This window comes from Clavispora lusitaniae, assembly GCF_014636115.1.
Source record: "Clavispora lusitaniae strain FDAARGOS_655 chromosome Unknown tig00000003_pilon, whole genome shotgun sequence".
Classification (NCBI taxonomy): Eukaryota; Fungi; Ascomycota; class Pichiomycetes; order Serinales; family Metschnikowiaceae; genus Clavispora; species Clavispora lusitaniae.
Window position 1 is genome coordinate 553,197 of NW_027093975.1, and position 26,762 is coordinate 579,958.

The 26,762-nt window shown below is 45.2% G+C and overlaps 13 protein-coding genes across 13 annotated transcripts; 4 read left to right on the plus strand and 9 right to left on the minus strand. All coding sequences in view use genetic code 12, as the record gives it.

Moving 5' to 3' along the window:
- Positions 1 to 356: 356 nt before the first annotated feature.
- On the minus strand, positions 357 to 1,187 carry PRO3 (pyrroline-5-carboxylate reductase; the record flags this gene model as incomplete). The annotated part of the gene is made up of 1 exon (XM_002619071.2): positions 357 to 1,187. One exon carries the CDS (start codon positions 1,185 to 1,187, stop codon positions 357 to 359), a length of 831 nt encoding a protein of 276 aa, XP_002619117.2.
- Positions 1,188 to 1,902: 715 nt separating this feature from the next.
- FOB63_000278 (histone demethylase) lies at positions 1,903 to 4,380 on the plus strand (the record flags this gene model as incomplete). The annotated part of the gene is made up of 1 exon (XM_002619072.2): positions 1,903 to 4,380. The coding sequence occupies one exon, from the start codon at positions 1,903 to 1,905 to the stop codon at positions 4,378 to 4,380; it is 2,478 nt and encodes an 825-aa protein (XP_002619118.2).
- Positions 4,381 to 5,407: 1,027 nt separating this feature from the next.
- FOB63_000279 (uncharacterized protein) lies at positions 5,408 to 5,665 on the minus strand (the record flags this gene model as incomplete). Its single annotated transcript, XM_066102274.1, has 1 exon — positions 5,408 to 5,665. The coding sequence occupies one exon, from the start codon at positions 5,663 to 5,665 to the stop codon at positions 5,408 to 5,410; it is 258 nt and encodes an 85-aa protein (XP_065958532.1).
- Positions 5,666 to 5,750: 85 nt separating this feature from the next.
- Positions 5,751 to 7,931, plus strand: ATP2 (F1F0 ATP synthase subunit beta; the record flags this gene model as incomplete). The annotated part of the gene is made up of 2 exons (XM_002619073.2): positions 5,751 to 5,866; positions 6,536 to 7,931. 2 exons carry the CDS (start codon positions 5,751 to 5,753, stop codon positions 7,929 to 7,931), a joined length of 1,512 nt encoding a protein of 503 aa, XP_002619119.2.
- Positions 7,932 to 8,138: 207 nt separating this feature from the next.
- Positions 8,139 to 8,741, minus strand: FOB63_000281 (uncharacterized protein; the record flags this gene model as incomplete). Its single annotated transcript, XM_002619074.2, has 1 exon — positions 8,139 to 8,741. The coding sequence occupies one exon, from the start codon at positions 8,739 to 8,741 to the stop codon at positions 8,139 to 8,141; it is 603 nt and encodes a 200-aa protein (XP_002619120.2).
- A 313-nt stretch (positions 8,742 to 9,054) lies between these two features.
- Positions 9,055 to 10,266, plus strand: FOB63_000282 (3'-5'-exodeoxyribonuclease; the record flags this gene model as incomplete). Its single annotated transcript, XM_002619075.2, has 1 exon — positions 9,055 to 10,266. One exon carries the CDS (start codon positions 9,055 to 9,057, stop codon positions 10,264 to 10,266), a length of 1,212 nt encoding a protein of 403 aa, XP_002619121.1.
- Positions 10,267 to 10,319: 53 nt separating this feature from the next.
- On the minus strand, positions 10,320 to 12,872 carry SAS3 (Sas3p; the record flags this gene model as incomplete). Its single annotated transcript, XM_002619076.2, has 1 exon — positions 10,320 to 12,872. The coding sequence occupies one exon, from the start codon at positions 12,870 to 12,872 to the stop codon at positions 10,320 to 10,322; it is 2,553 nt and encodes an 850-aa protein (XP_002619122.2).
- A 552-nt stretch (positions 12,873 to 13,424) lies between these two features.
- On the minus strand, positions 13,425 to 14,834 carry PTC2 (type 2C protein phosphatase; the record flags this gene model as incomplete). The annotated part of the gene is made up of 1 exon (XM_002619077.2): positions 13,425 to 14,834. One exon carries the CDS (start codon positions 14,832 to 14,834, stop codon positions 13,425 to 13,427), a length of 1,410 nt encoding a protein of 469 aa, XP_002619123.1.
- A 1,666-nt stretch (positions 14,835 to 16,500) lies between these two features.
- PIN4 (Pin4p) lies at positions 16,501 to 18,486 on the minus strand (the record flags this gene model as incomplete). The annotated part of the gene is made up of 1 exon (XM_002619078.2): positions 16,501 to 18,486. One exon carries the CDS (start codon positions 18,484 to 18,486, stop codon positions 16,501 to 16,503), a length of 1,986 nt encoding a protein of 661 aa, XP_002619124.1.
- An 886-nt stretch (positions 18,487 to 19,372) lies between these two features.
- FOB63_000286 (uncharacterized protein) lies at positions 19,373 to 19,819 on the minus strand (the record flags this gene model as incomplete). The annotated part of the gene is made up of 1 exon (XM_002619079.2): positions 19,373 to 19,819. One exon carries the CDS (start codon positions 19,817 to 19,819, stop codon positions 19,373 to 19,375), a length of 447 nt encoding a protein of 148 aa, XP_002619125.2.
- Positions 19,820 to 20,133: 314 nt separating this feature from the next.
- Positions 20,134 to 21,831, minus strand: PRS (putative proline--tRNA ligase; the record flags this gene model as incomplete). The annotated part of the gene is made up of 1 exon (XM_002619080.2): positions 20,134 to 21,831. The coding sequence occupies one exon, from the start codon at positions 21,829 to 21,831 to the stop codon at positions 20,134 to 20,136; it is 1,698 nt and encodes a 565-aa protein (XP_002619126.2).
- A 340-nt stretch (positions 21,832 to 22,171) lies between these two features.
- CSP37 (Csp37p) lies at positions 22,172 to 23,239 on the minus strand (the record flags this gene model as incomplete). The annotated part of the gene is made up of 1 exon (XM_002619081.2): positions 22,172 to 23,239. One exon carries the CDS (start codon positions 23,237 to 23,239, stop codon positions 22,172 to 22,174), a length of 1,068 nt encoding a protein of 355 aa, XP_002619127.2.
- Positions 23,240 to 24,685: 1,446 nt separating this feature from the next.
- On the plus strand, positions 24,686 to 26,737 carry FOB63_000289 (uncharacterized protein; the record flags this gene model as incomplete). The annotated part of the gene is made up of 1 exon (XM_002619082.2): positions 24,686 to 26,737. The coding sequence occupies one exon, from the start codon at positions 24,686 to 24,688 to the stop codon at positions 26,735 to 26,737; it is 2,052 nt and encodes a 683-aa protein (XP_002619128.1).
- Between the last annotated feature and the right edge of the window lie 25 nt (positions 26,738 to 26,762).

Consider the following 26,762-nt stretch of genomic DNA (forward strand, 5'->3'; position numbering starts at 1 on the left):
ATGAAAATCACCTTATGAGCAGATATGAAACAGCACTCACACAATCGCTTCGTAGTGCGTATGAAGGAGAAACCATGCCAAAGATAAGCTTTCGGAGGAACATCAAATGATGACTGTAGGCTAAATTAAAACTATGTAGAAACTTGAGTTTTACTTCAATGTGTCCTTGTGAGCCATATGATAACGAACATGCTTCATTACCATTCTCCAACCACACATTTTGTAGTTATCACAGCTTTGTTACTGGCATTTATTACCTCCTCCAACTATATGCAATTATTTCGTGGTTCCTCGGATAGCGTTCTCTCTGGTCATTGGCAACCTTCAATGTCTTACTGTTGCATGTACATTTCCATCTATTTGGAAAACGAAGCGGAGATCACTGCAGCCTCCTCAACTGCCCTGGAAATGGCGCCTCTGACACCAGCATCCTCCATCTTCAACAATCCCCCAATTGTAGTTCCACCGGGAGTACACACCTTACTTTTCAAAACAGCAGGATGTTCGCCGGTTTCCAAAACCATCTTGGCCGTGCCCTCCATAACTTTTGCGGCCGAAAGCTTCGCCACATCGTGGGGAAGTCCCATTCTAACTCCTCCATCATACAAAGCTTCCATCATAAGCAAACAAAACGCAGGACCCGAGCCCACCAATGCAGTGGCCGCATCCATGTTCTTCTCCGCAATTTCCACAGCGCTGCCAACCGTGTTAGCAAGCGCAAGCACCTCGTCCTTGAATTTTTCTTGTGCTTCAGGCGAAAACGCTACAGTGGCCATTCCACATCCGAACTGGGCAGGAGTGTTTGTCATGACACGTGCAATGTAAGGCGAGAAAATAGTCAATTGGGAGATGGTGACACCGGCCAACAAAGAAATCACCAATGGCTTGTGGCTCAAAGATGAGCTCACCTCTTCGTACAAACCTTTATAGTGGAACGGCTTGCAGCCCAAAAGTACCACATCCGATTCGGCAACACACTTTTTCTTTTCCTCCAAGTCCGCCACAACATGGATGTATTCTTGGGGGTAGTATTCCCGCAACCTGGCCACAGAAGCTGAATCCTGGGTGCACAAGTAGATCTTACCTGGGAAAGGCTTAACGTTGGCTTTGATCATGGCCGATGTCACAGCTGAGCCCATGACACCTGCGCCCAAAACTGTGAATGTGTAACCTTCCTTGATTGCCATTTCGATCTTGTGGGTCTGGAGAGAAAAAAATGTGTTGTGGTGATAAGTATGACTCTACTGGAGTATGATAGATCCAGTACTGGTACTGCACGCAACTTCGGTTGCCCATTCCGTAAACGGAGAAGTGCAATCCAATGCGAGGCAGAAACCGAAGTAGAAAGCGAAGCTTAAAGACAATACCGTTTTCTGTACGAGCGGAGATGGAATTGCCCAAACGTGATGCAGCCGAAGCCGATTGTTGGGTTCCAACTCATGTTTCAATTCATTTTTTATTTTTTTTTTATTCTTCAGCTCAACCACCTTTCTGCTTTATCTGGCTCTTACTTCCCCATCCTCGCTTTCTACCGTCTTTTGCTGTGATGCAGGACAGTTCTTGCCCAACCGCTACAAATCTTCAATATTCGGGAACTTCTCCTGAAAAACTAAATTCTGGCTGGCGTGTAAATTCTTCCAAATCTCTTTTTGCTCTTTGAGAGCGGAACTTCCTTTTCCTTCGAGTTTGTAGTCTCTAATCTCGAACTTAGTTTCAGCTGAAGTGGTGCGACATTTGATCGCGGGATTGCTTCTTCTGTTCTGCAGCTGCGGCTCCATCTACATCTTCCACTAAATAAAGGGTCACCTGTATTAGGTCTTTTTTTCTTTTGGAAACGTCAACAACATTATCGATTACTAAGGAACAGATACAGTTCCTCAAAACTCTTAGGGGAATTTCGACATGACTTTCGACAAAACTTTATTGAAGCCCTGTCCTGTACTACTACCATCGGCAGAAGAATTTCAGAATCCCATAGAGTACTTGTCGAGGGAAGACATACTACAACTAGGGAATGAGTTTGGTTTAGTAAAGGTTGTGCCGCCAAAAGGATGGAAACCACCATTTTCCATAGCGCCGTCCTTCACCTTTCACACAAGAATCCAGAAGCTTAGTGATTTGGGAATCACAACCAGAAGCAGGAAAATCTTTATCGACGGCTTGAACAGATTCTGCAACATGACCGGACGCAGAAATGTCCACTCCTGGTTTGTCACTCACAATCAGAAGATACATTATTATGATTTATATCTTGCAGTTTGCCGGCTCTACCCCGGCCGAAACGATCTAATGGGTATTTCTCAGGAGGAATTAACGAAGCTAAATTTGGTGTTTGATCTTCCCGCCTCAGAAACAATTCTTAAAAGTGAATTTACCGACAAAATCAAGGCATACGCCCAGTACTTGTCTCATAACGGCAACAACTTTGACTTTCCTGAAAGCGATCCTGAAGATGATACCGAAAGCTGCTTGGTCTGCCGGAAAAACCACTCGCCCACGCAGATGCTTTTGTGTGACCACTGTAATAACCCTTATCATCTCAAATGTCTTCTGCCGCCTCTTGCAGAAGTCCCTGAAGGAACATGGTACTGTGAAAAATGCTTGATTGGAACTGGCGCTTATGGCTTTGAAGAAAACCCCGAACTTAAATTCAACATCTGGGGCTTTGTTGAACATTGCAAGCAATTTGAACTGGAGTTCTTCTCTAGATACAGTAAAGATGGTCTGCCCTTATCTCTCGATGAGATTGAACAACTTTTCTGGAACTTAGTAGAGTCTGAAAATTCCGAAATCAAAGTGAGGTATGGCGCGGATATCCACAATTTAAGGCCTGGAGAAATAAGTGGTTTTCCGACAATGGAAATCCCAAAGAGCCCTTATGATTCTAATGCAGATGGTTCTCAGTACATACATCATCCGTGGAATCTTACAAGACTTCCTTTTGCGAAAGGATCTTTACTTAACTTCATCAACAGCACCATATCAGGCATGACCATTCCGTGGATTTATGTGGGCTCCCTTTTATCTACCTTTTGCTGGCACGTTGAAGATCATTACACTCTTTCAGCCAATTATTGTCACTTTGGCAATGTCAAAAAGTGGTATGGAATTCCTAGCTCATATGCTGACGAGTTCGAGAAAATCATGAAGGCGCTGGCACCTGATCTTTTTCAACGGCAGCCGGATTTGTTACACCAATTGGTTACATTGATGTCTCCCTCGGAACTTTCTGCCAAAGGTATTCCCTGTGTGTATGCCGATCAAGGGCCAAACGAGTTTGTTGTGACATATCCTAGAGTATATCATGCGGGATTCAATAGTGGTCTCAACTTTAACGAGGCTGTGAATTTCACCATGGACGCATGGATAGATTTTGGCGAGAGGTCTATCCGAGACTATGCGGAGATAAAGAAAGAGAATGTATTTGATCATTTCATGTTGGTACAAAACATATTAGAAAACTACCTACAGCCAAACAGTGCATTTGAAGACAACCACAAAAACTTCATAGGCAAATGCATTCGCAGTTATGAGCAATTTCTCCACCGGCAGAAAAGTCTTGTACACGATCTCGAGAGTGATAGGTTGGAAACTGTGCTAAAGGTGCCTGAAAGCAAAAGTGGTTTGATGACGCCGGGTCCTGCAACAAGAATGTCAACGATGAAAAAGAATAAAGCCAACACCGAAGATGAAGACGATGATCTTTGTGACATTTGTCGTACTTATGTCTCATTCCAATATTGTGATGTTAACAATAAGCTCCATCGGTTTGGCAAGTGGTACCATAAGAAATCCAGGAAAACTGATAGTTCTAGCATTGCAGTTAGTAATCTTCTCACACCTACCGAGTCCCCTTATTTGAAAAAGGGGCAAGAAGATGGAATGACATATAGCGCTACAGCTGTGGCACAATCTGGATCTGCGGAGAGACTTCAATCTTTGCAAGACAACAATCAGGACCTAAAAGAAGAGGAATCTGAAGAGGAATTTGGAGCAAAAGTGCCTTTTCTGGACCAGATGAATGAGCTCATACTGCAGGCCAAGAGGAAAGCGAGCGAAGAGGCTGAAGAACCTAGAAGTAAAAGACGACAGTCGAGTAGACTTCAACAGAAAAGCCGCCTGCCGGAATTGGAAGCTAAACCAGAAATTAACGAGGAAATTGAAGATAGCGCAAGCCCTCAGAAGAAAAGCCAGTACAGCTCGTTACTTCGACAGCTCAATCAGTTTGACCATATCAAACTCTGTCTCAAGTGCACCCAAAAAATGTGCGGAGATCATGGAGAACGACTTCCGAAAGGCTCACATTTGATAGTGGAAAAACCATTTGGTGAAATGGAGGCCATTCTAGCCGGTGCCAAACGCAAGTTTCTCGGTTATTAAGTGTATGTCAAGCACATTAGCATGGGTTGCAATGTTATGTTGATTATTCAATTCTGAAAATCGGCAAGAGGATGACCACCAACAAATGATAACTTAAAAAGTGAATGGGAAGGAAAATGGCACGAGCAACATGATTTATTGCACACCATAAGTAGTGAAGGAATCTGGGATTATGTGAATGACGAGGATGGCCGGAGATGAAAAGTCAATAGTGGGGTATTCGACATAGTATTAATTATATGAATTACGATTATATTCTGCAACCGATGCTAATGTTTGTAGACTGAGGTTTGTATACCTTAGTGAAGATAGTTGCACAACATGGATCATTCCACTTGCATTAATATCTAGCGACATGGTGGTGCAATAAGAGCCAAGTGGCACGGTTGGATCAATCGATAACAATACGGTCTGACTTAGGGACACAATCTCATTTGGAATAGATGAAATCATCTAAGAATGGGTCTTAGCAATGAATAAAGTTACAACTATATAACAGTTTGATACATTTGATGATACAATTGCAATAGTATCGATAATGCAACTGGATTCGCTTTCACTCATGGCTCCACCATAACTTTCACACATCAGCAGTTATCCATTGAATCAGCCACTACTGTCTTTAGCCCACTATTATTGCACCTATTCACTTCAGCTGATGCAACTAATATAGCTGATACACCGCGCCCTTCAAAGCATCAAAACAATTGCACCCAAATACTAAACGCCAAACAGCAGTACAGTCAAGTTATCAATCACTCATACAATTCTATAATAGATATCACTAGTTTTACACTAAGCACTAATACCAGTAAGTAACACAGAACACTAGTAACACAAAACACTAATACTAACAAGTAATACTAAGTACGCAATTAATACTAAACACTAATACGCAACTGTACATTACAAGTTTCACCATTGACCATGAGACCCGTGCACCATCCACACTATTTACTGGCGCCCTATCATGAGAGACACGGCCACCTTTTTCCATTTACCATCCGGTTGCAACTTGGCAAGAAAGTCAAACATATATAGACACCACCAACTCCATGATGGGACATGCCCTGCATCGAAGCCAAAGTTCCCCCATATCCACACTTCCAGCTCGGATTCCCACCGGACATGCGCGAAAAATACCTGCCGGGTAACCCGTGGGCGCCCAATGATATTGGTGTTCGCACCGGAAGTGGCAACTCGCACGCTCATTGGCCAATATCCCTGGTGCGACTTTCGCCGACCGGTATGGAGAGTCGCGCACAGGCCTCTGGGCGAAAACCATATAACGCACAGTAGTGGCTTCCACCTTTTTTTTCTCCTTTTCTGTTAGTCCAACGTGAAACATCAACAGTTTCTTTAAACAAACGATGGTTCTTCCAAGATTGTTTAACACTGCTTCTCGCAGCGCTTTCACTGCTGCTAAGCGCAACTTCATGTTCAACAGAGGTTTGGCTACTGCTGCTACCACCACCGGTAAAGTCAGGTATGTATTCTAGCTTTTATCAAATCGGAATTCGGCAAAGGCGTGCCAGCGATGGCCAATGGATCATTGCAATTGAGGGCTTCTACACTGGTGTAGGGCCGGTGCTTTCTCCAAATATTATTGGTTGAAAATTTTTCTCGGCCCGTGATTGGATTTGATTCCGCTAAACAAGTGGTGGCATTTGACCACAAAACCATTCGAATGTGGAACTCTTGCTTCTGCGGTTTCCTCCAGTGTCTTTTTTTCGGTGTTTTGTATATGTGCCTAGATTTGGCTCTGCCTTATTCAAGCATTGTCAAGAAAGACATGTGGCATCAATCTTTTATTACAAGCACCGTGGAAACACTATGGAAGTACATTCATAAGGTATAACTTTCAGTTGCTCCACATATGGAATTGGACAGCCGAGGCTACTATCTTGGCAAATGTTCTCAGAACTTGCCAATTCAGAACAATTTCATAGAAGAGCAATTTCCGATACAAGTCAACCTGGAGGATTCAAGCATGACAATTTGGCTGTCCAATTTTTAGCATCCAACTCCACAATCTTTTTTTTTCTGTGGAGTTTTTACCTGCTGAAATTGGCCAATCAACGTCCACCATGCGCGCCCGGTTGAGCACGACCTTTTTTCGCCCAATCCACACCCAACTCTTGTACTAACATATTAGAGCTGTTATCGGTGCCGTCGTCGATGTCCAATTCGAAGAAGGTAACTTGCCAGCTATTTACAATGCTTTGACCTTGAAGAACGGTGACCAAGACTTGGTCTTGGAAGTCGCCCAGCACTTGGGTGAGAACACCGTTAGAACCATTGCTATGGATGGTACTGAAGGTTTGGTTAGAGGTGCCTCTGTCACTGACACTGGTTCTCCAATCTCTGTCCCTGTTGGTCGTGAAACCTTGGGTAGAATTATCAACGTTGTTGGTGAGCCAATTGACGAGAGAGGCCCAATCAACTCCAAGAAGAGAAACCCAATTCACACTGAGCCACCATCGTTTGTTGAACAATCCACTTCTGCTGAAGTTTTGGAGACCGGTATTAAGGTTGTCGACTTGTTGGCCCCTTACGCCAGAGGTGGTAAGATTGGTTTGTTCGGTGGTGCCGGTGTCGGTAAGACCGTTTTCATCCAAGAGTTGATTAACAACATTGCCAAGGCCCACGGTGGTTTCTCTGTTTTCACTGGTGTCGGTGAAAGAACCAGAGAAGGTAACGATTTGTACCGTGAAATGCAAGAGACCGGTGTCATCAACTTCGAGGGTGACTCCAAGGTCGCCTTGGTCTTCGGTCAAATGAACGAACCACCAGGAGCCAGAGCTAGAGTTGCTTTGACCGGTTTGACTATTGCCGAATACTTCAGAGACGAAGAGGGCCAAGATGTCTTGTTGTTCGTTGACAACATTTTCAGATTCACCCAGGCCGGTTCTGAAGTGTCTGCTTTGTTGGGTCGTATTCCATCCGCTGTCGGTTACCAACCAACCTTGGCCACCGATATGGGTGCTTTGCAAGAGAGAATTACCACCACCAAGAAGGGTTCCGTCACCTCTGTCCAAGCCGTTTACGTTCCAGCTGATGACTTGACTGACCCTGCTCCAGCCACCACCTTCGCCCACTTGGATGCCACCACTGTGTTGTCCAGAGGTATCTCTGAATTGGGTATCTACCCAGCTGTCGACCCATTGGACTCCAAGTCTAGATTGTTGGACGCTTCTATTGTTGGTAAGGAGCACTACGATGTTGCTTCTAACGTTCAACAAACTTTGCAAGCTTACAAGTCTTTGCAAGATATCATTGCCATTTTGGGTATGGATGAATTGTCTGAGGCTGACAAGTTGACCGTTGAGAGAGCCAGAAAGATCCAAAGATTCTTGTCTCAACCATTCGCTGTTGCCGAGGTTTTCACTGGTATCCCAGGTAGATTGGTCAGATTGGAGGACACTGTCAGATCCTTCAAGGAAGTTTTGGACGGTAAGTACGACCACTTGCCAGAAAACGCTTTCTACATGGTTGGTGGTATCGAAGACGTTGTCGCCAAGGCTGAAAAGTTGGCTGCCGAAGCTAAATAAGCGGCCGTTGCATTGTATGACTGAATGACATGCCAGTTAAAGACGCCATGTATTTAACCACGTCGACTCATTTCTAAAATGAAAAATTATTTTATAACGTTGACTTAGATATTCCAAAAGAACGCTTTAAAGTTTCACCTTTTCCTAGCTATGGGACACTTTATATTTGTGATTCTTCTGCGATGTAATCTTTTCTTTCATGCTACTCTATACAAGCACCTTCTTTTTGGGCTTTTTCTTCTTTTTGCTAACTTTGGAGAATTCTCTCCACAGCTGTACTCTTGACTCTCTCTGTGATTCCCATGCTTTTTCCCATTCCTTTTTGCGTTCTCTTTCCTTCGCCATAGATTCCATCTCGCTGTGTTTTTGAGTTTCTTGTCTCTGCTGGTAATTCTTCTCCACCTCCTGTTGTTTTTCATGAAGTTCGAGTGCCGCATGAACTTTTGCCCGAATACTGGCATTTGCAGGCGAATCGTAATCCGCCTCTTGCGAGTCCAGCGCCACATGGCGATATAAGTCGATCAAATACCCTCGTTCCTTGTTTTCTGGATCCGAAAGAACAATCTCTGCTTTCTTCAACAAGTCAAATGCTCGTGGGGCATCTTCGTGCTGGATTTTATCTGGATGAAGAAGAAGCGACTTTTGGCGATACAGCTTTCGAACTAGCGAAGGAAGCGAATCCTCACCTTGTAATGGGTTGATTTGGAGAACGGCAAAATAGTCACTGGAATGGCATGCAAGTATGCGCCGTAGCTCGTCTTCTCTCTTGATTTCTGTCTCTTTGCGACGAAGCTGGTCTTCTACGCTCATAACAGCCGTTGGGTTTTCAATGATAGGAAGATAAAGAAATAAGTCTCAGAGACTATGGTATCGCACTATTAAAATGTATGAGATGGGGACTCAAAGTCTACGAAACACTTGTAGTATACAGTAGTGGGAAGATAAAGCCCCCAATAAACTTCTGTCCTTCGAAGCTAATTTTATAGGAAGTAAAGTCGAAGAATATCTCAAAGTATCAACGCTCCAATACCGTCAACATGATACGAAACAGTAGCCAAAAAGTACTGTTATAGTAGCTCGGTCTTGGTGCGTACATACTAAAGGTGCGATCTTAATTCGCGTTATGCTTCATCTCAAAAGAATGGCATCGACCCAAGCTTGGAAGCCCCGTTACTTCGACATTGGCGTCAATTTTTCAGATGCCATGTTCCAGGGATGCTACAACGGCTCGACAACGGCCAAACATCCGCCCGATGTCGAACAGGTAATCAAACGAGCACAGCTCTTCAACGTGAGAAAGATGCTAATCACAGCATCGTCCATTGCTGAGAGTGAAGACCATTTTACACTTGTACGGGAACATTTGGGAGCTTTTGGATCTACAGTAGGTGTACATCCATGTTCAGTGGCACAAGAATTTTATGGTGGCTTGGAAAATGAACTGCCTTTGGCCGACGTACAAGAGAAATTGGCCCGCTTGAAAGGTTTAACAGAGAAGGGCGTTCAAGACGGACTAGTCAAGGCATTCGGAGAAATTGGCTTGGATTACGATCGTTTGCACTACTCTTCTGTTCTGCAGCAGAAAGAAATGTTCCGTGCTCAGTTACAAGTGGTTGCGTCGCTCAAACATTTGCGTTTACCGTTGTTTTTACACATGCGTAGCGCTTGTGCTGACTTTGTGGAGATCATCAAGCCCTTCATTGAATCGGGAGATATCGAGAGAGGAAATGGCGTGGTGCACTCGTTCACAGGATCTGCGGACGAACTTTCCGAGATCTTGAAGCTTGGTTTCTATGTTGGAGTCAATGGTTGTTCGCTCAAAAGCCCAGAAAACTTAGAGGTGGCTAAATTAATCCCCAAGGACAAACTTCTCATTGAAACTGATGCTCCATGGTGTGAGATCAGAAAGAGCCATGCAAGCTACCCTTTCCTTTCGCCATACCCGAACTTGTACTACCCTGAAATAACCGTTCCTTACAAGGATAAAGACGAAGAACAATCACAGCTGGTAGAACCAAAAAAGGGCCAGAAACAGCAAAAACAAAAGCTGCAACAGATCAAATTGGATGATATGTTGCCGTTCCCGTCGATCAAAAAGGAAAACTTCCACAAGCATATGTCACTTGTACAGGAGAAGCTAGAAAACTTGGGGGAAAACCCAAATGGCTTGGTTGGCGAATTTGCATATCCTTTGATGAAATCTAGAAACGAGCCAGTTTTTGTTGGAAGTGTGGCCGAAGTCATGGTACACTTATATGACTTGAAGGACATCCAAGAGATCCAAAACTTCATTGATTTGGTTTACGAAAATTCGTGCAATTTATTCCGTCTATAATTTAGAACGTAATTCATTCATGTCTGTAGGTCGTATAAGTAGCTATAATACAATTAATTACCCAAGTTCCTCCTGGTTCGGAGACGCCTTCCTAAATTATCGCCATTGGAGACAACGTTGCTGCTTCGAAGCCGCCTAGATTTTCTAGTTAGACTAGGCTGTTGTTTTTTTCTTCGAAAGCGTCGTTGAACGACCTCTTCTTCCAGATCTGAAGTTTCTTGTCCTTTAGTCGGCCCAATTTCCAAATATGTCTCGTATGTCTGTAAACCATTGTCTCTTTCATTATTGAAATCACCTTTTCCTCTTTGATTACTGTTACTAAGTTCTTCATCTGCATCATCTTCATCCGCATCAACTTCATCTGCGTCATCTGCGTCATCTTCATCAGCGTCATCTTCATCTGAATCATCCTCATCTGCATCATCCTCATTTGCATCATCCTCATTTGCATCATCCTCATCTGCATCATCCTCATCCGCGTTATCTTCATCTCCACCATTTTGGGTGTCCTCAAAAATAGCTTCATCTGATGCCTCCTCTTCAAGATCCGCAGATTCATCATACGATGGTTGTTCATCATCAATAATTTCATCAATTCCCAACTCTGATTCCCCCTCTGAAACTTGCTCCTGAAACTCGTCCATGATTTTCGGATCATTACTTGCATTAGTGTAACTCCTTACCATCGGTATCCCATTTGCAAAATCAGGATGGCACACAACCAAGCTATTCGTATCCCACTCTCCATCTTTAGTTCGCCACCTTCTGAGATTGTCTTTGATTTCCCCAGATGTGAGCAGATCGATTTCTTTGTATGCTTCTTCTTCGTATGTGTAAGGATTATTGATATCGTCTTTCAAAAATTCTGAAATCATGGAAATGCTATTGCTTATTGCTATAGGTTGCGACGCTTGCGAGGCAGCGCCGGTATTCCCCGCCAGAGCTAAATATGCTGGTGCGGAGTTAATTCCTCCAGATGGGCCATAAATTAATGGCTTCCATTGAAGATTTTGTTGCTTGAGCTTGATATAGCCTTTCTTTTCTTGTTTTGCAATGACTTTGTCAATCACTGGCAAATTGATGACAATCGCGTATCCTCCAGTTTCGACACTTTTTACGAGAGCATTCAATTGTTCAAGCCCAACGACAACATCAGACGGTTTCATTCCTGTAAGTTTGGACAAAATCTCAATCGATAGCATGATATTACTGTCATTGCTCTGTGACAAATACTTGTTATGAAGATCTCTTAGAACATATGCTATAGTAACTTTCCAGTATGCCCTATAACTGAGAAGTCCCAAGTCACTGAGAGGCTTTTCTGGAGTTCCAAATTTGAACTCGCTGCGGGAAAGCATGTAGCTAAAATCTATCAATAGGCTGCCATAACCTTTCCGTTGGTAGATTGGAAGAGTAACGATGCAACTGACATTATAATCCGAATTATTCAATTTTTCTTTAGAGAAATATCCCACAAAATGATATATCAGCGGGTCATGATCGTCGATCTCTGTAAGAATATAGAAGAGAAAAGGTTCAACATCGTAGTATAGCGTTTTCGAATTCAAAAAGAGCTTAGCCAAAAGGCAAAGGTTCTGGCAATACTCAATGTTCTTCCGACCATCGACCTCCCATATGGCGATTTTCGCCTCTGAGTCGCGATAAATTTCCACTCCTGGTGGATGATTGTTTGCGATTGTGCAAATTTTTAGCTGGTGTCTGTCATAGGACATGGGCGATTTCATGTACTTCAAGCAATGTTCACAAATATACAAGATCTGGCTTTGTGAATATTCCTCGGGGTATGGTGACGAGTACCACGTATCTATTACGAACTCGCGAAACTGAATTTTTTCGATCCGTGACTTCTGGTAGTAATACAGTTGAGGCATAGGCGTCGAATTGTTCGACTCTTTCTGTTCTGTGTCATCATCTCGTAGTTGGAGAATAGCATCTTCTTGTTCGCGTTTTCTTCTTTCACCTTCTAGTTGGAACCGGGCAAACATTTCTCTATCCAACGGAGTGGGATCTGTCAGATTGATTGTGCAGTCAGGAAATGGAAGAACACCTTTATATGGAAGCTCCAGATCTATGCTTGTTTCAAGCACATCCAAGTCTGGTTGTTCAGGTGCAATGTCCTCCAACACTGGAGGAGGTTTAGTGATAGGAGGGCGGCCACGTTTCCTCTTGCTAGTTTGGATGCTCGGAGCATACGATGCTTTTTCGGGTTCTGGTTTCGGTTGGTTTTTAGTCCCCAAGAGTCGACGGGCCATGCGATTCCGTCTGTTGTACTTGATTTTGAGAATATAGCGATCTGGGTTCTTTTCAAGCACCGTCACAGAAAACAAGCGCGGCCTCCCGATTCGCCGCAAAGTAGTACCATTCTGGGGTACAACGGTAGGAGCAGACTGTGTTTTTCGGCGCGGTAGAGCCTTGACCTCAATGGGTTTTCCAGAACTCCGAGAAGATCGAAATACTCGCTCAGGTTCGCGTGTCGAGGCTGCCCGTCGGCGTTTTCCCTCGGGTATGCTGTCGTAAATTCTATTATTCGTGATTTTGATCTGATTTAGAAGATTTCGCCGCCTTGTATTTAGTGTGGGCGGCATTGTGGAGAATCTCAGACAACAAGATGGGGTTGACCCGGATCAACGGCACAACGCAAACGAATGAAGAAGAGAATATCGGAATCCACAGGGAAATCAACAATTTTCCCCTTGATAAAAACAGATGCTTATCTGGAAAGTAAAGTGTTAAACAGCGGGGACTAGTTATCTCTTGAAGAGGCTGAAAGACAGTGAACGCGTGTAATGTGCAGTATATTTCCGACGCGAATTTGTAGTTGCAATATGTGTGTTGGTGAGCATCTCAATAGATAAACTGCATGTCTACTAGGCCGAATTGCAAAAGTGCCGTTTAGTGGAGCTATTAAAATTATAACAGAGCGCAAAAGAAAGACGTAAACATCGTAAAAAATACAAGGGTAATGAAGCAAAAAGGAGGAGGGACGAACCTTAGCGTTGTTTTATTCTTCCAAGTATCAGTGTTACCAAACCATAGCATAAATCTCTTCTCAAATTCTTCTTTTTTTTTTCTTTTTTCATAGCTTTTTTATTGCATCATCATCTGAGATTCTTTCGCACGCTTGATCCTTGTTGCTTTCAGCTGGACTCGCTTGGTCCGTCTTCAACTTCTTCAATGTGGCTTTCATGGACATCCTCGCCTTCTTCATCCTCCTCGGCGGATTCCGTAGGCATACCGAAGGATGCTAACAATGACTGTGCGGAAGAAGTATCCAAATAAATAACGCCGTTTTCGTTGGTGATCACGTTGCTGGACAATAATTTCTGTAAAGAAATGGCGCCATTTCTGAGCGAGTCGTCTTCGCCGTTAGAAGCCTCTTCTTCGTTGTCGTCTTCTCTAGACGTGCTACGCATGCCCATGTTCCCGAACATGGAGTAGCCGTTGGAACCGCTTGAGCGCGCGTCAGTGTTAGAGTGCTGGCCAATCTCCGCAAAGTCGCCGAAAAGCTCCTTATACAAATCGTTGTATGGGGGTGAAATGGGCCCGTATTCAACAGCAACAGGAGCTTCTTCTTCGTCATCGTCAGTTTTGTGCTCTTCCATTTGTTTCTTGTTCAACTCAATCTTCAGAATCACACGGTCATACCATTGGTCCAAAGTTTCGTTCTTTGACTGATCCAATAATGCAACAATGAGAATCGACATGTTATCGCAGCCGATTCCTGGTCCGTCTGCGTTAGGCGCACAGCACAATTCCATGATTTCCTCACAAATCTGTGTGAAAGGTTTCCTCTCGTAGATGCCTCTTCTCACACATTCCACACAGCTCTGAGAAGACAAGCAATCCCAGATTCCGTCGCAAGCTAAAATCACAAACTCGTCCTTTTCGTAGTCGAGATCGTGCAGAATCACTTCGGGATAACAGGTGACGATTTGCTCTTCGGCAGGCAAGTCTGAGTTCTTCTTAAACACAAAGTCACCAATTCCTCTAGACAAGGCCAAGTTACCATTCACACGGCCCATTTCCACGTAGCCTCCAGCAGCACAAATACGGGCCTTTTCTCCTTCATTGTATGGCTTGTGGTCAAAAGACAAGGCCTTGGCAAAGCCGTTGGTAGACAAAACAGTTCTGGAGTCACCAGCGTTAGCACAAATGACCTGCTTGGGTGTGATGATGGCCGACGTTGCAGCACATCCACTCTCGTCGTTTCTGGTTTCCTGGTTTTGCAAGATGGCTTGGTCACACAGCAAAAAGCCATCTTTCAAGGCGGTAGAGTAGTCTTTACGGCCGAACGCTTCTGTCTGTTGAATCAACTCGTGCAAATGCAAGCCAGTGAAGATGGCGGCCTTTTCGCCTCCGTGACCGTCGTAAACGCCAAAGAACGCCACCTGGTCGTCGCCATCCTCGTTCATGCTCAATATGGTAGCATGAGCATCTTCCATATTGATTCTCCAGCCTTGCATGCATGACAAGCCGTAGGCCAAGTACTTATTGGCGTCTTTCTCGGAGTGCTTTTCTGTTTCAGGTTGCGAAAGAATTTGTCCCATGGTCGGTGTTGTTTTTTCTTCTTAAAGATAGTTCAGTTCAGTATCAAGCCGATATCTATTGGAAAGTGTAAGAAGTTGTCCACGTCGAATGAATTTAAACGCTTGGCTTTTCGAACTTGTGTTTCAAACTCAGGGTACTCGGATCCTCCAGTGGCACAAGTGAGTGGGGGGAGGGAAAAAGAGCAAACGCGGGTGGGGTTTGCTGAGACCGGAGTATCGGGGCTAAGAGGGCGAAGCGGGATTAGAAAGTGCTTCCACAGTAAAGAATCCTAGCGTTTCTGTGAGTATGGATGCTATCTCGCAAAAAAATTTTCCTTGGGTCTGTCATCGTTGAGACATCCAGTAAACCACCATTTTTTGCATCACGTGCGAAAGCGATAACCAAAATGCAAAACTCGAGCCTCCATTTTAACGAACTGGGCGCGTTGGGCCCACTTTTGGCATTTGCACTCACGCGACTACTTTGCTTGGAAACACACTTATAAAGTTTGGAAGCAAGGTAGACGTCTTGACAGTTTCCGCTTTTTTCAGTACTACAATTCGTGTTCTTAGCTTGTGTTTGGGCCCGATCTAGACTCTTTTTCCTTGTTATCGTAGTTGCGTCCTGCGGTTTGGGGGTTTTTCCGTCTCTTCCATTTGGTGCGTTTTCTGGCTGTTCTTGCAGTACGTATTTTGTACCTTGTTCTGAACCTTTCTTTAATCTTACTTTGAACCTTGTTCTGGCATTTTACATGCCATTTTCTCTATCTTCCAAGCTATGTATTTGAATCTCTCACGTTGTCAGAGCTTGTGTCGTCAATTTTACATTTACAGACGCATAACGCCAGTGAAGTTTCTTTTCACAGGTCGCAGTCAAATTTCATCAGCGCCTATTTTTAACCAGACACATCACTATGCCTAGTACTTAAACTTACAACTCCAAGCAATACGCAGAACCAAATCATGTGAGGTCATGAAACGCCGGAGGGAGCCAGCATTATTGGATATTATGAGTTAACTATTCTCGTGAGGCCTCTGTTCATCGAACATTGGAAGTACTGATTGCGTAGAATTGGCATGGGGACTATGCAAGTCAAATATTACGTTTGTATAGCTGTTCAGCAGTGTATTTGTATTCCCTTACCAGTAAAAATATTAGCGTACAGAGTCAATGACGCATTACCGTTCAATACACCATAAGACAGTCTTGTAATTAGCGCAACTCATGAGAACCACGGATCAATAATTTAGTCAATTTAATCATATAATGATCTTAACACTTGTCCAGTGAAAAAAAAAACCCATAAGTACCGATCTCTCATTTTCCGAAGTGATCTATGTACTCTTCTAGGCGATTGAATGAACAGTTTCACCGAGCTTCGCTGTCTCGAGTATTGTCTCTACAATGTAGTGCTTTTAAAGACATTATCAATTATAAGGCGTGTCACAAGGACACATACATGAGAGAGAAAATCATTTTAAGGAGTATTGTATCCTTTTGATCATTAGTGCATTAAACATAAGACATCAAAAATTTTCGTAATCTGGTATGAGGGTGCCGTGTTGTGCAATCCAATGAGGAACTGAAAAGCCGGCACTTCTTCTGCTGGAAGAATATTTAGATCATTAGAGTAATTTCTCTCGAAATGCATTGACCCAATAAAATAACGCAATCCCCTTCAAACCGCTATTTTTTTGGGCCCCAAATTCCTCCTCCCGATTTTTGTTGCTCGTACCCGTTGCTCAAGTTGAGCGAGTTGAGCTTATTAGACAACGAATCGTTCATTGGGAACTCCTCGCCGGTGCCTGTAGCTGCTTGCAAAGAGGATAAGCTTCCTGCAAGGTGGCTGTGTTGACCAAAGGGAGCAAAGCGGTTCGCCAAATCTGGATTCCCTAATGGAGTTCCTGGCTGGCTTACAGGACCACTAGCAAAATACCCTGCATTGGGTCCCTGATACAATCCTGGAGTCTGGACTGTCGCAGAATGTTGCGCAGTCGGAGAATCAGTAACAGAGTGGGGGTTAGGGAAACCGCCGTTCATGTTGGCGGCTCTTACATCAACAAACGAGCGGTTATTTGAGGATCTCAACAACGCTGCTGCACTGGAGGTGGGTGTTCCAATGGAATTTTGAGCTTGGTTTGTAGGACCCGCTGTGTTTTGTGCGTAGTTCCCAAATGACTGGTACTTACTTTGCGAACCCGAAGGTTGTTTTTGGTGCAGACTACCTGATGGCTGATATTGCGAGAATTGTTGCTGGATGGGGGTAGTGGTTTGCTGCCTGAGTCTCGGCATCTGTAAAGCCGACTGAGACTGTGATCTCAATAGCTCCGGCGCATGGGGATTTGTCGTCTGCGGGTTAGGACCGTAATTGAGCAACGCAGGCAATTGGTTTAAGTTCATCATTGATGATGAATGCAGAGACATTGGAGGATTTTGTTGGGGGACATGAGGGTTGAAAGATGTGCTTTGCTGATGGCGCTGTTGGATACTCTGTTGACCAGGTTTTCTTCTGATAATAATATAGCCATTATCATAGAGCTCGAGCAAGTTCAAGAACGAGCACAAATGAGAAATGACTTTGCGCTGTGACATTGTAAGATTGGAAGGGAAGGCCAACTCGAAAATAAGCTTCGAATTATCATCTCTATAAGTGAGCAACTGAGAGTACAACTCAAGGATCTCTGGGTCATTTAAGTTCAACTCAGGAGGTGGTTGAGGTGCGTTGGAACCAGAGGGAAAGTGCACAAACACCCTTTCTGTTTGGGTACTATATTGTTGACCATTGACACTCAAGTTTTTTGTGGCGGCCGTTGTGGATGCAGCGGAAATAAGAGAAGCCAAAGAAGCATTGGACCCAGACCGGTGCTGTTCCTCCAATTGACCGCGTTTCTCTCTTTTTTCTCTCTCAATACGCTCCCTCTCTTGAGCTGGTAACATTTTCTTATACTCAACACGTAACTTTCGACCACCGATCTCGCGGCCGTTTAAGTTATTAACCACCATCGAAGTTTCTTCAGTGGAGGTGAAATTGGCAAAAGCCAAACCACGGAAAACGCCATTGTCAAAGTGATAGTTGAAAGCGTATGGCAAGGGCAAGTTTAACTTCGTCATAACGTCTAACAATTGCTCTTTTTTAATCGCAAAAGGAATATTCTTGATGACAATAGCTGTGGGTATCAACTCGTCATCATCATCATCCATAGTAGCTGAAGTGTTGACTGTGACGGAACTCATGCTTGTCATTAGAGAGGTGCCCCCATTTGGTGATTGTGGGGTTCTTCTCGTATGAGTTGGCATTTCGGATGCCATGTCTTTTTTTCCGTTGTCCAATGAATTCACATTCAAGGACTGTTGTTGCTTTTGTTGTTCAACCCATGGCACAACATCGTTTGGCACCAGAGGCGGCATTGACGAAGGAGTAATCAAGTTTGGATTACTTGAGTTGTTCAGAATTCCCGAATAAAGTCTGTTCAGGCCCGTGGATTGCCTCAGGGTTGGACCTTGGGAATTTGAATTTCCCGGGCCCTGGGCAGACATTAAATTCGAGGGCCCGTTATTGCCGTATGTAGACGACTCGTAGCCCGATGCAGAAGACAACGAAGACAAAGATGGTCTCCGCTGGATAACGGAGTCCATCTGGTTAGGAGTAGTCGATAAGTTTCTCAAGTCCATGTGGGATGATACACGAATGGAGATTTGAATATAGGTCTGCGTGAGATGCAAGTCTTGGCCAAAAAGTTTTTGGGTGTTTCACTTGGGCAGTAAACCGATAGTAGTATTCGGTCTTGCAAAAGGTTGTCTGACACTGAAAACAACAATCACCAGAATAGGAGAAGTAGCCAAAGTTATTTGCTTCTCTTTTCGGCCAAAGAAGGATATATGGGCTCTAAGGGCACTTGTATGGGTCACACAGAAGTACCTGTGAGGGAGAAAATCAGAAAAGAAGAAAGAGCCCAGTGGACGATTAAAGTGGCCAGTGATAACGCAGCGATATGTCTGCACGCAAATGGACAGTGCTTTTGGCAGGAAGTGAATATGAGCCTGGGCTGACTAATGATAAGAGAACTCCAAAGGGATTGACCCGGATAGAAAAGTTTGATCCTGTTAGTACCTTGTTTTGAAGGTAGTTACGGAGCGAGAATTTTTAGGCGAGCTAACAAAAATGCTCGACACAGAATCGCTTGTGGGAGGGCCAGAAGCGCGCACGTGACCCATCCCCATATGTGAATATTCTTTTGGACGACTCTTCACTGGTTCTGCCCAGGCTAATGGTGTTCTCCTGCAAGTCAATAAATTGAAAGAGTAGAATAGAAGTTTAAAAGAACACAATATGGGCGGAGAACAGAGCGGAGGCATAAAGAAGGATATTTCAGAAATGCCGACTAACAGAGAGTCTTCCAACATAAGAGCTGATGGGCGGTTATCCGCTCCGATTCGGCACATTTTTTGTTGCATTTATCAGATCTGTTGGCTCCGTTCCATACGGTTTTGGTGCTATCTATGGGTAAAATCTACCGGGCGATCTATGCGCACGTGACCGTGCGGCCTCGACGAAAAATCAGCGACGTGTACTCAGTAATCTGTCACTACACCTGTCGCCCATACAATAATGGTATGTTTGCCGAGTGCAAAATGAGAGAAAGTTGTAACTAACATATAGTCTTCGTCCGCAGTTGCCCCAGGTGGATTGAGAAGCGCCGCCAAGAGAAGAAATGCCGCTGACAAGAAGTCGAAGGACGCTAACCAAATGCCCTTGTCCACAAGAGCCGCAGGCGCCGGTGGTTCTTCGGCTAACATGTTGAAGTTGTTCACAGACGAGGCTCAAGGTTTGAGAGTTGATCCTTTGGTTGTGCTTTTTTTGGCTGTGGGATTCATTTTCTCTGTCATTGTCTTGCATGTTTTGGCCAAGATCACCGGAAAGTTCACTTCCTAGGAGACTAGTGGCGTTGGAGGTTTGCTTGATCACCAGTAAGCTCGTTTTACAACAAATGTTTGGCGGCGGCATGCTGTGTAGTATACGTTTAGTACATGGATAAATTTGTTTTCTGTAGAAGGGCAGGACACTTGCGTGTGCTGAGAGAATAAGTACGGTGTTTCATAAGTACGGTGTTTCGGTGGTTTGCGTCACCATTCCGGCGATTCAAGCCTGTTCTGAGCCACTCGGATGAGGACAGAGAGTCTTTGAAGGTGTTCACCTTGTTTGAAGGATACATAAAGCGAGTCTATGACTTTATGCTGTCAACTATATACAATACATGAACTTCACTATGGAGCATCTAAATCGCTGGTCTGGACCTGGCTGAAGTCACACGAGTCCACCTACATGTCTGCGAGCAATGCCGCTGCGACTTTCGGCGCATTTGCACAATCCACAATATGCTTGGTGTGCGAGGCGCCTGTCTCCACTATCCAGTCGAACAGCAGTTCCTGGCGCACTGTTTCCCACAGGCACCCATGCTGGCGCCCGCGAACCTCGATTTCCACCGTCGGGTAACGCTTGCCCACAACAAGCACCAATGGGATCCCCATGGCATGCGACTCGCGAATCTTGCGGCCCAAGCGTACCAGGGGCCGCGCGTCGAGGCGCACCTCCATGTCGCCCAAAGAGCGCGCCACCTCGTGGGCCTGTTCTTGGGCGCCCGCATCCACAACAGTGACATGCCAAGGGGCAATGGCTGCAGGCCAGCGCAAGCCGTGGCTGTCGCGGTTGATTTCGGCAAGCGCTGCAATTATGCGGCTGATGCCAATTCCGTAGCAGCCCATCAATACCGGCTGTCGGGACACGGTTCCGTCTGCACCAGGCACCTCGACCGTGCAGTCGAGAGCGCGCGTGTAGCGGTCGCCCAAGTAGAAAGTGTGCGCCACTTCAATGGCCCTGCTCGAGCGCAACGTGCCCGAGTCGCAGTGCGCGCACAACTCGCCTTCTTCGGCCTCGACAAGAGGCACATCTGTCAATGTGGACACAAGCGAACGGTTGGCAAACTTGACGGGGAAATCAGGGAGGTTCAGGCGCAGGTCGAGTCTGCTATCCATGATCCGCACCACCCGTTTGTCGATGATCGTCGCCTCGTCGCGGAAAAGTGCTAGCACCTCTTCTTCGCTGAGGGTGCCCGACAAGTCAATGTCAGGCACTGTTTCGCGGAGAAACGCCGGGCGGAACGCGCGCGACACTGGGTAGTATGCGCACACTAAGGTCGAGCGGTCTATGGTGGGGAAATACGCTACGGCGGCCTCCAAACTGGTCTTCAGGGGCTCGGCTGCGTCTTCGGCTGGGAATGACGGCGTCATTTCCACATTCAGCGTGCGCCCGCAGTCCGTGCACTCGAACAACGTGTCTTCGCCCGCCGCATGAACGTAATGCCACTCGTGCGACATGGAGCCGCCAATCTCGCCCGTGTCGGCGTCCGCGCGCACACACGGCGCCCGCAAAGCAGCAAACACCCCGGCGTAGGCGCGCAGCATGGTCTCGTACGCCCGCATGGCTTCGGCTTCGCTCACGTCAAACGAGTAGGCGTCCTTCATGACAAACTCGCGCCCCCGGAGAAGCCCACTGCGCGGCCTCTTTTCGTCACGGAACTTGGTGTTGATCTGGTAGAAAAGAAGCGGCAAGTTTTTGTACGACGCCACGTTTTGCTGCACCAAGTGTGTGATCTCCTCCTCGCATGTTGGCGCCAAGCAGTATTCGGCGCCCTTCAGGTCCTTCAAGCGGAACAACTCGGCGCCACCCCAGCGGCCCGTCTGTTTCCAGAGATCCAGGTGCGAGAGCGCAGACAAGCTTATCTCCTCGGCGCCAGCATCTTGCATGTGTTTGTGCACAAGCTGCTTCATCTTGTTGAGCACAAGCATTCCCATGGGCATCCAGTGCACAAGCCCCGGCTTGGGTGGAGAAACATACTGAAGCCGTGCAAGAAGCTCGTGTGTGGGGATGCGGGGCAACACCTGGGAGTCGAGCAATTCGCTGCTCACCAGGTAGAGCCGCGGCACGCTCTTGGTGTGGAGGCGCCGAAGAAGAATCATAGTCTTGTGATGAAGCGAGTTGGCGCGCGAAATGGTGCAGATAGTAGCACGATGCGATAAAGAGTGGGCCGGGCATATTCAAACACGTTTAGGTCTTGCCTACTGTTCTCCTTTTCGATTCATGTTCGTTTTTTATGTCTGTATTACTCTGCTCTTTCTTGATGGTTTCCTGAGTAATATTCTTTACAGGCTCTTGGACATACTTTCGGTGGGTGCAAAATGCACCTATAGCGTTGTCTAAAACCCATAAGCTCTTCAATCTTCCATTTCTACAGCTGCACCTGCCTACACTCGTTAATTGCTGATGTTCATTGGCTCGTTCTTTGTAATGCAAACTACACTACTTTCTGCCAGTCACTTGGTCAACCAAGTTTGCTCCATATTGTTTCAAGTTGTACAAGGCGTTCTCAAGGTCCTTCTTAGCACGGCTCAAATGGGCGTCATCCGTAGCTTGCTTGCTCAACTCCTCTAAGTTGCGCTTGGCACGGTAGTACTCCTCAATCGATCTCTGTCTGCCTGCTTCCACAGTTTCAGACCACTCTCTTTGCTGCTTGTCCAAAGAAGCTCTTGCATCACTGTGAGCTTCTTGGGCTCTTGCCTTTGTTTCGTCAGCCTTGGCACTGCCCCAGTTGACCCACTTATCCTTTTCCTTCTCAGCGTCTCTCTTGACGTCCTTGGCGGTCTTTTCAGCCTCATCTGCCTTCTTGGAACCCCAGTTCAACCAGCTCTGTTTCTCGGCCTCGGCCTGTTGCTTTCCCAGCTCCCATTTCTTCTCAGCTTCGCGCTTCTTGTCAGAACCCCAGTTCAACCATCCTTGTTTTTCAGCCTCGGCCTTGTTAGCCAATCTGTCCTTTTCTGCTTCAGCCTCGCTCTTCTTGCCAGACCACCATGACGACCAAGACGTAGACTTGTAGTCCAAGTCATTCTTGATTTCTTGTTGTTTCAAAGACGTGGAACTAGCAAGTTCCTTCAACTTCTCGTCCTTGGTTTGGCCAAGAGAGTTGACAAAGTCAATGTACTTCGCGGCCCAACGGTTTGGCGCAGGCTTGTTCTCAACTTCGTCCGCAGCCACCTTCACATCTTGGGCGTACGAGTCCAACTTCTCCGACCACTTGTTGTACGTGTCGGATTCCTTGATAGAGGCAATGGTAGAGTCAGCCTTTTGTTTGGCCTCGTCAGCCAGGAGACTCACGGTTTTCTTCAACAGAGAACCAAAGTCGCGAGCCTGAGACCCAAGTTCTTTCGCTTTCACCTCGACATCTTGAGCAGACTTTCTAACATTCTCCAGTGGGTGGGGCAAAGTCACTTGGTTCTTTGCGTTTCTAGGAAAGATGGGTTGCACTTGCTGGTCGTAGTAGTAAACACCAGCGCCCAAAACGGCGGCTCCAATCAAAAAATTCTTAGACATGGTGAGACAGTTTTATAAGAAATAAGAGAATATTCAATGAGTAATACGAGACAAGGAAGACTAAGGAAATAGGTGCCCCTTTATAGTGTAGCTTGTGTGCAATGCCACCCCATGATTGCTAAAGAGAACCATTAGAGAATTCGGCTCCACAGGAAGAAGATACAAATCCACCAAGGACAATGTGCCATATACACCGTCACACATCCTCCAATAGGGCCAATTGGCCTCGAGGAGGAGCCAATTGGGCTTTTTTTCACTACTAAACGAAAAGAAAAGAACTGTGCTAAACCACATGGTTGCTCTGTGTTACGAGCCCGGGTGTGCACTGAAATATGGGGAAGCAGTCTTTCTATTGCTGTTAAGGGCATGCTGCACCGGATTCAGAGAGAACAATTATGGTGCTTAAACTCCATCTCGTGCCGGAATCTTAAGCGGAGAAATTTCACAATGTGTTTACACGCTAAATTTTCGTCAGTTTGGAAATAATATTTTCTTCGGTATTCTCGGTTGTCCCGTTTGGGTATTCATGAGCCATTGTTCCATAATGTCACAGCAGAGATAATTTACTGTAATTGAGGCATACGAACGAGTTTGATCTATTATTTGCATGAAGTTGGCCAAAGAATCCACACCTGTTTTCGCTGATTAGTGGTCATTAAAGAAATGTCATCTGTTCTCTCCTCTCGGTCTTAACCCCTTGATTTTGGATTACTCACGGGTGCCACTACAAATATATTTCTTGAATTCAGTGAGGGTGTCATTCTAAAATTCTTTTCTCTTTTCTCTTTTCTCTTTTCTCTCCGTCGAGAGGGAAGCGCTTAAGTCAGAACCTTATGATGGTACGCCCGGAGACTTTAACAAAACATCTTTCATGTCCACGTTTTTCTTCATAATTTGCAATAGTTTATTCCTCTATTGTAGAGAATTTTTTCTGCTCATCTACCCTTCTTTTTCATTATCGCTCTGTTTTCTCTTTATTGTGCTCGCTCGGACTTTTTGCCAGCGGCGTGATCTGTCAATTGATGTCACGTTTTCTGGAGAACGAAAAAATGAATGATCACTGATAGCAGAAAAAAGGTGACACTAAGCCCGCAGGCTCTAACACCAAAGGCTTTTTCCACGCATAACCCCATTTTGTACCATAATCTGGCCTGTTCTCTGTTCCTTCTTTTTCTTCTATTCACATCGAGTGCATTTTTTTTATTCCTTGGTTTTCCCCGTGGTTGGTTTTGTTTCCGGTTGCAGGCGCAAAAGGAAAATAGCATAACCTACAAATCTAATAAACCACGCATCTCCTATTTTCTTTTTTCCCATCAAAAGCAGCCTTCTCCAGACTTAGTCTGCTCATTTGAAACTCCCGAGAGTGAGCTCATATCCACCGTTTGTCGATTTCGTGGTCTATTTATCTTTGCCCTTTGAGCACTATATGCTGAAACCCGATCTGTCATGAGTTCGATGGTTACTACTTCACAAATCAGTCTATCCCTTTCATACGACTGTGAATCTAGCGCCTCGCTATACAAGGTCTGGAAAGTTACTTGCAACAAGGACTTGGCCTGTTCGTGTTCCTCTACTCTGAGGTTGAATAATCGGTCCTGGCGACTTTTGAATGATCGTTTACTAAGCCGGCCAACAAAGAAAATCGATAATTCGTACTTGGATCTAGCCGATCTTCTGTTGGATCTTCGAGAACACTACCGCAAACCGCCCCAAGTGGAACGGCCACCCTTGTTTTCCACAAACTCAAAATCCACAAGCGAAAGCAGGCTTAGCTTGAATCCTTACGCCAAAAAACCGCCTTCAAATGGCGAGCAGCATTTTATTTCTAGTGGGGAGTCTTTAAATGAATCGGGAGAAGATAAAGATGAGTATAGTGATGGTGGCTTCCCCGGAAATGGTACAAGTGATGAGAGCAATTGCAACCACCGTGAGGACACAGAGGGAAATGCTTTTGTAAAAGATTCGATGAAAGATTCACAACAATTTGAACTTAATTCGCATCATCCTAACGGGCTAGAGTCTGAGGGAAAGAACATTTTTTTCATTGCAAACACTCCTTCCCCGGACAGTACCCAAGCTCGGTCTCATTTAAATGAAGTTGATTCAAAGATCGAACTCGCTAGTACTAATGAAGTTCCTGGGATCAAGCGACAGGATTCGCTTTTCGGGGGCTCAAACTTCAATTCTACTGCAGCTGCTAGTCACATTTCTTTATCTTCAACGGATATTTCAGAAGAAGATGAGTATACGAGCGAAAGTGAGGGTGAGGAACAGTCTCACCCAGACTCTTCGGAGATCAAATTAGCAGCATCGAAAGCTAGCAAAAGTCAATCTGCTGGTGATAATGATAGTGAGTGGATGTCAGTCTCTTCTGAAAGTGAGTCTACAAATAACACACCTAACCTGCAGCCGCTCAATTTTGCAAAACGTATCCCGCTTGTATCCAAGAAGCTGATGGAATCTAGAGCCGATACAATATCGCTCTCAGAAGTAAAGGGAGATTCGCCGAATCATTTTACTCCGCGGTCGCTTTTATCGGGGTTGTTTTTAAATGAGTTGGCGCATTCAACACAATCAAATCCATTCTCCAACACCTCGCTGTCCAAACAAACCACATCGAAACCAATCTTAAAGAGATCTTCTACCACAGGTTTCATAACGTTGGATAAGGCCAATCTGCTTCGAAACAAAGTTAAACTACAAAAGCCGTCAATTTTGTTCTCAAAACGCTTTGCATCGCTGAACGACGTGACTAAGAATGTTCCTGAGGGTGAGTCGGTTCTCTTTGTGGAAGAAGAAAATAATGTCGAAGATCCAAAAAGAGCGACGGAAGGGGACCATTTGTACACAAAACAAGCTTCTAGTGTGAGCTTGTCCAACTTTATTGTCACCACACATGCTACTAGCTCAAGCACAAACTTAATGACTCCTAACTCACCTATTGATGAGAGTTCGCACAGCACAGAAAGGGCCGAAGCTCTCTTATCTTCGAGCCTAAATAAATATTCCAACTCGCTTTCGGTTACATCCTTGAAAAGCATATTTTCCAAAAGTTCGCTACAGTTGACATCTCTTTTTGGACTGTCAAGGAGGACAAAGCATAGTACATTGGCCACGGCAACCTCGTCTGAAAACATAGGGACGCAAAGATATCACGATCTGATGTCACACGAGTACGCCTCAAGGTTTTCTGAACAAGGCTTGCAAAGCTCACTGTCCCGAGAAAAAAGCGACAATGTGAATTCGCCGTCCTCTTCAAAGCCAAACGAGCCAAAACAACAAACACCCAGCAAGTTCGATGTTAATATTAGCCCCGACAATGACTTTGAACCATCTGTCGAGATGAGTCAATCGCTTAAGAATTCGATTCTAATCGATCATAAACTAGGTAAGATCCCCAAGCCTGAACGTGTGATCAGCGCAGAACAGTTATTTCGGGGACAGTTTGATCATGTATCCCCGGAGGATAATGATGACTACCATTCGAAGGGTTGGTGAGATTAAGTATGATAATATAGTTATT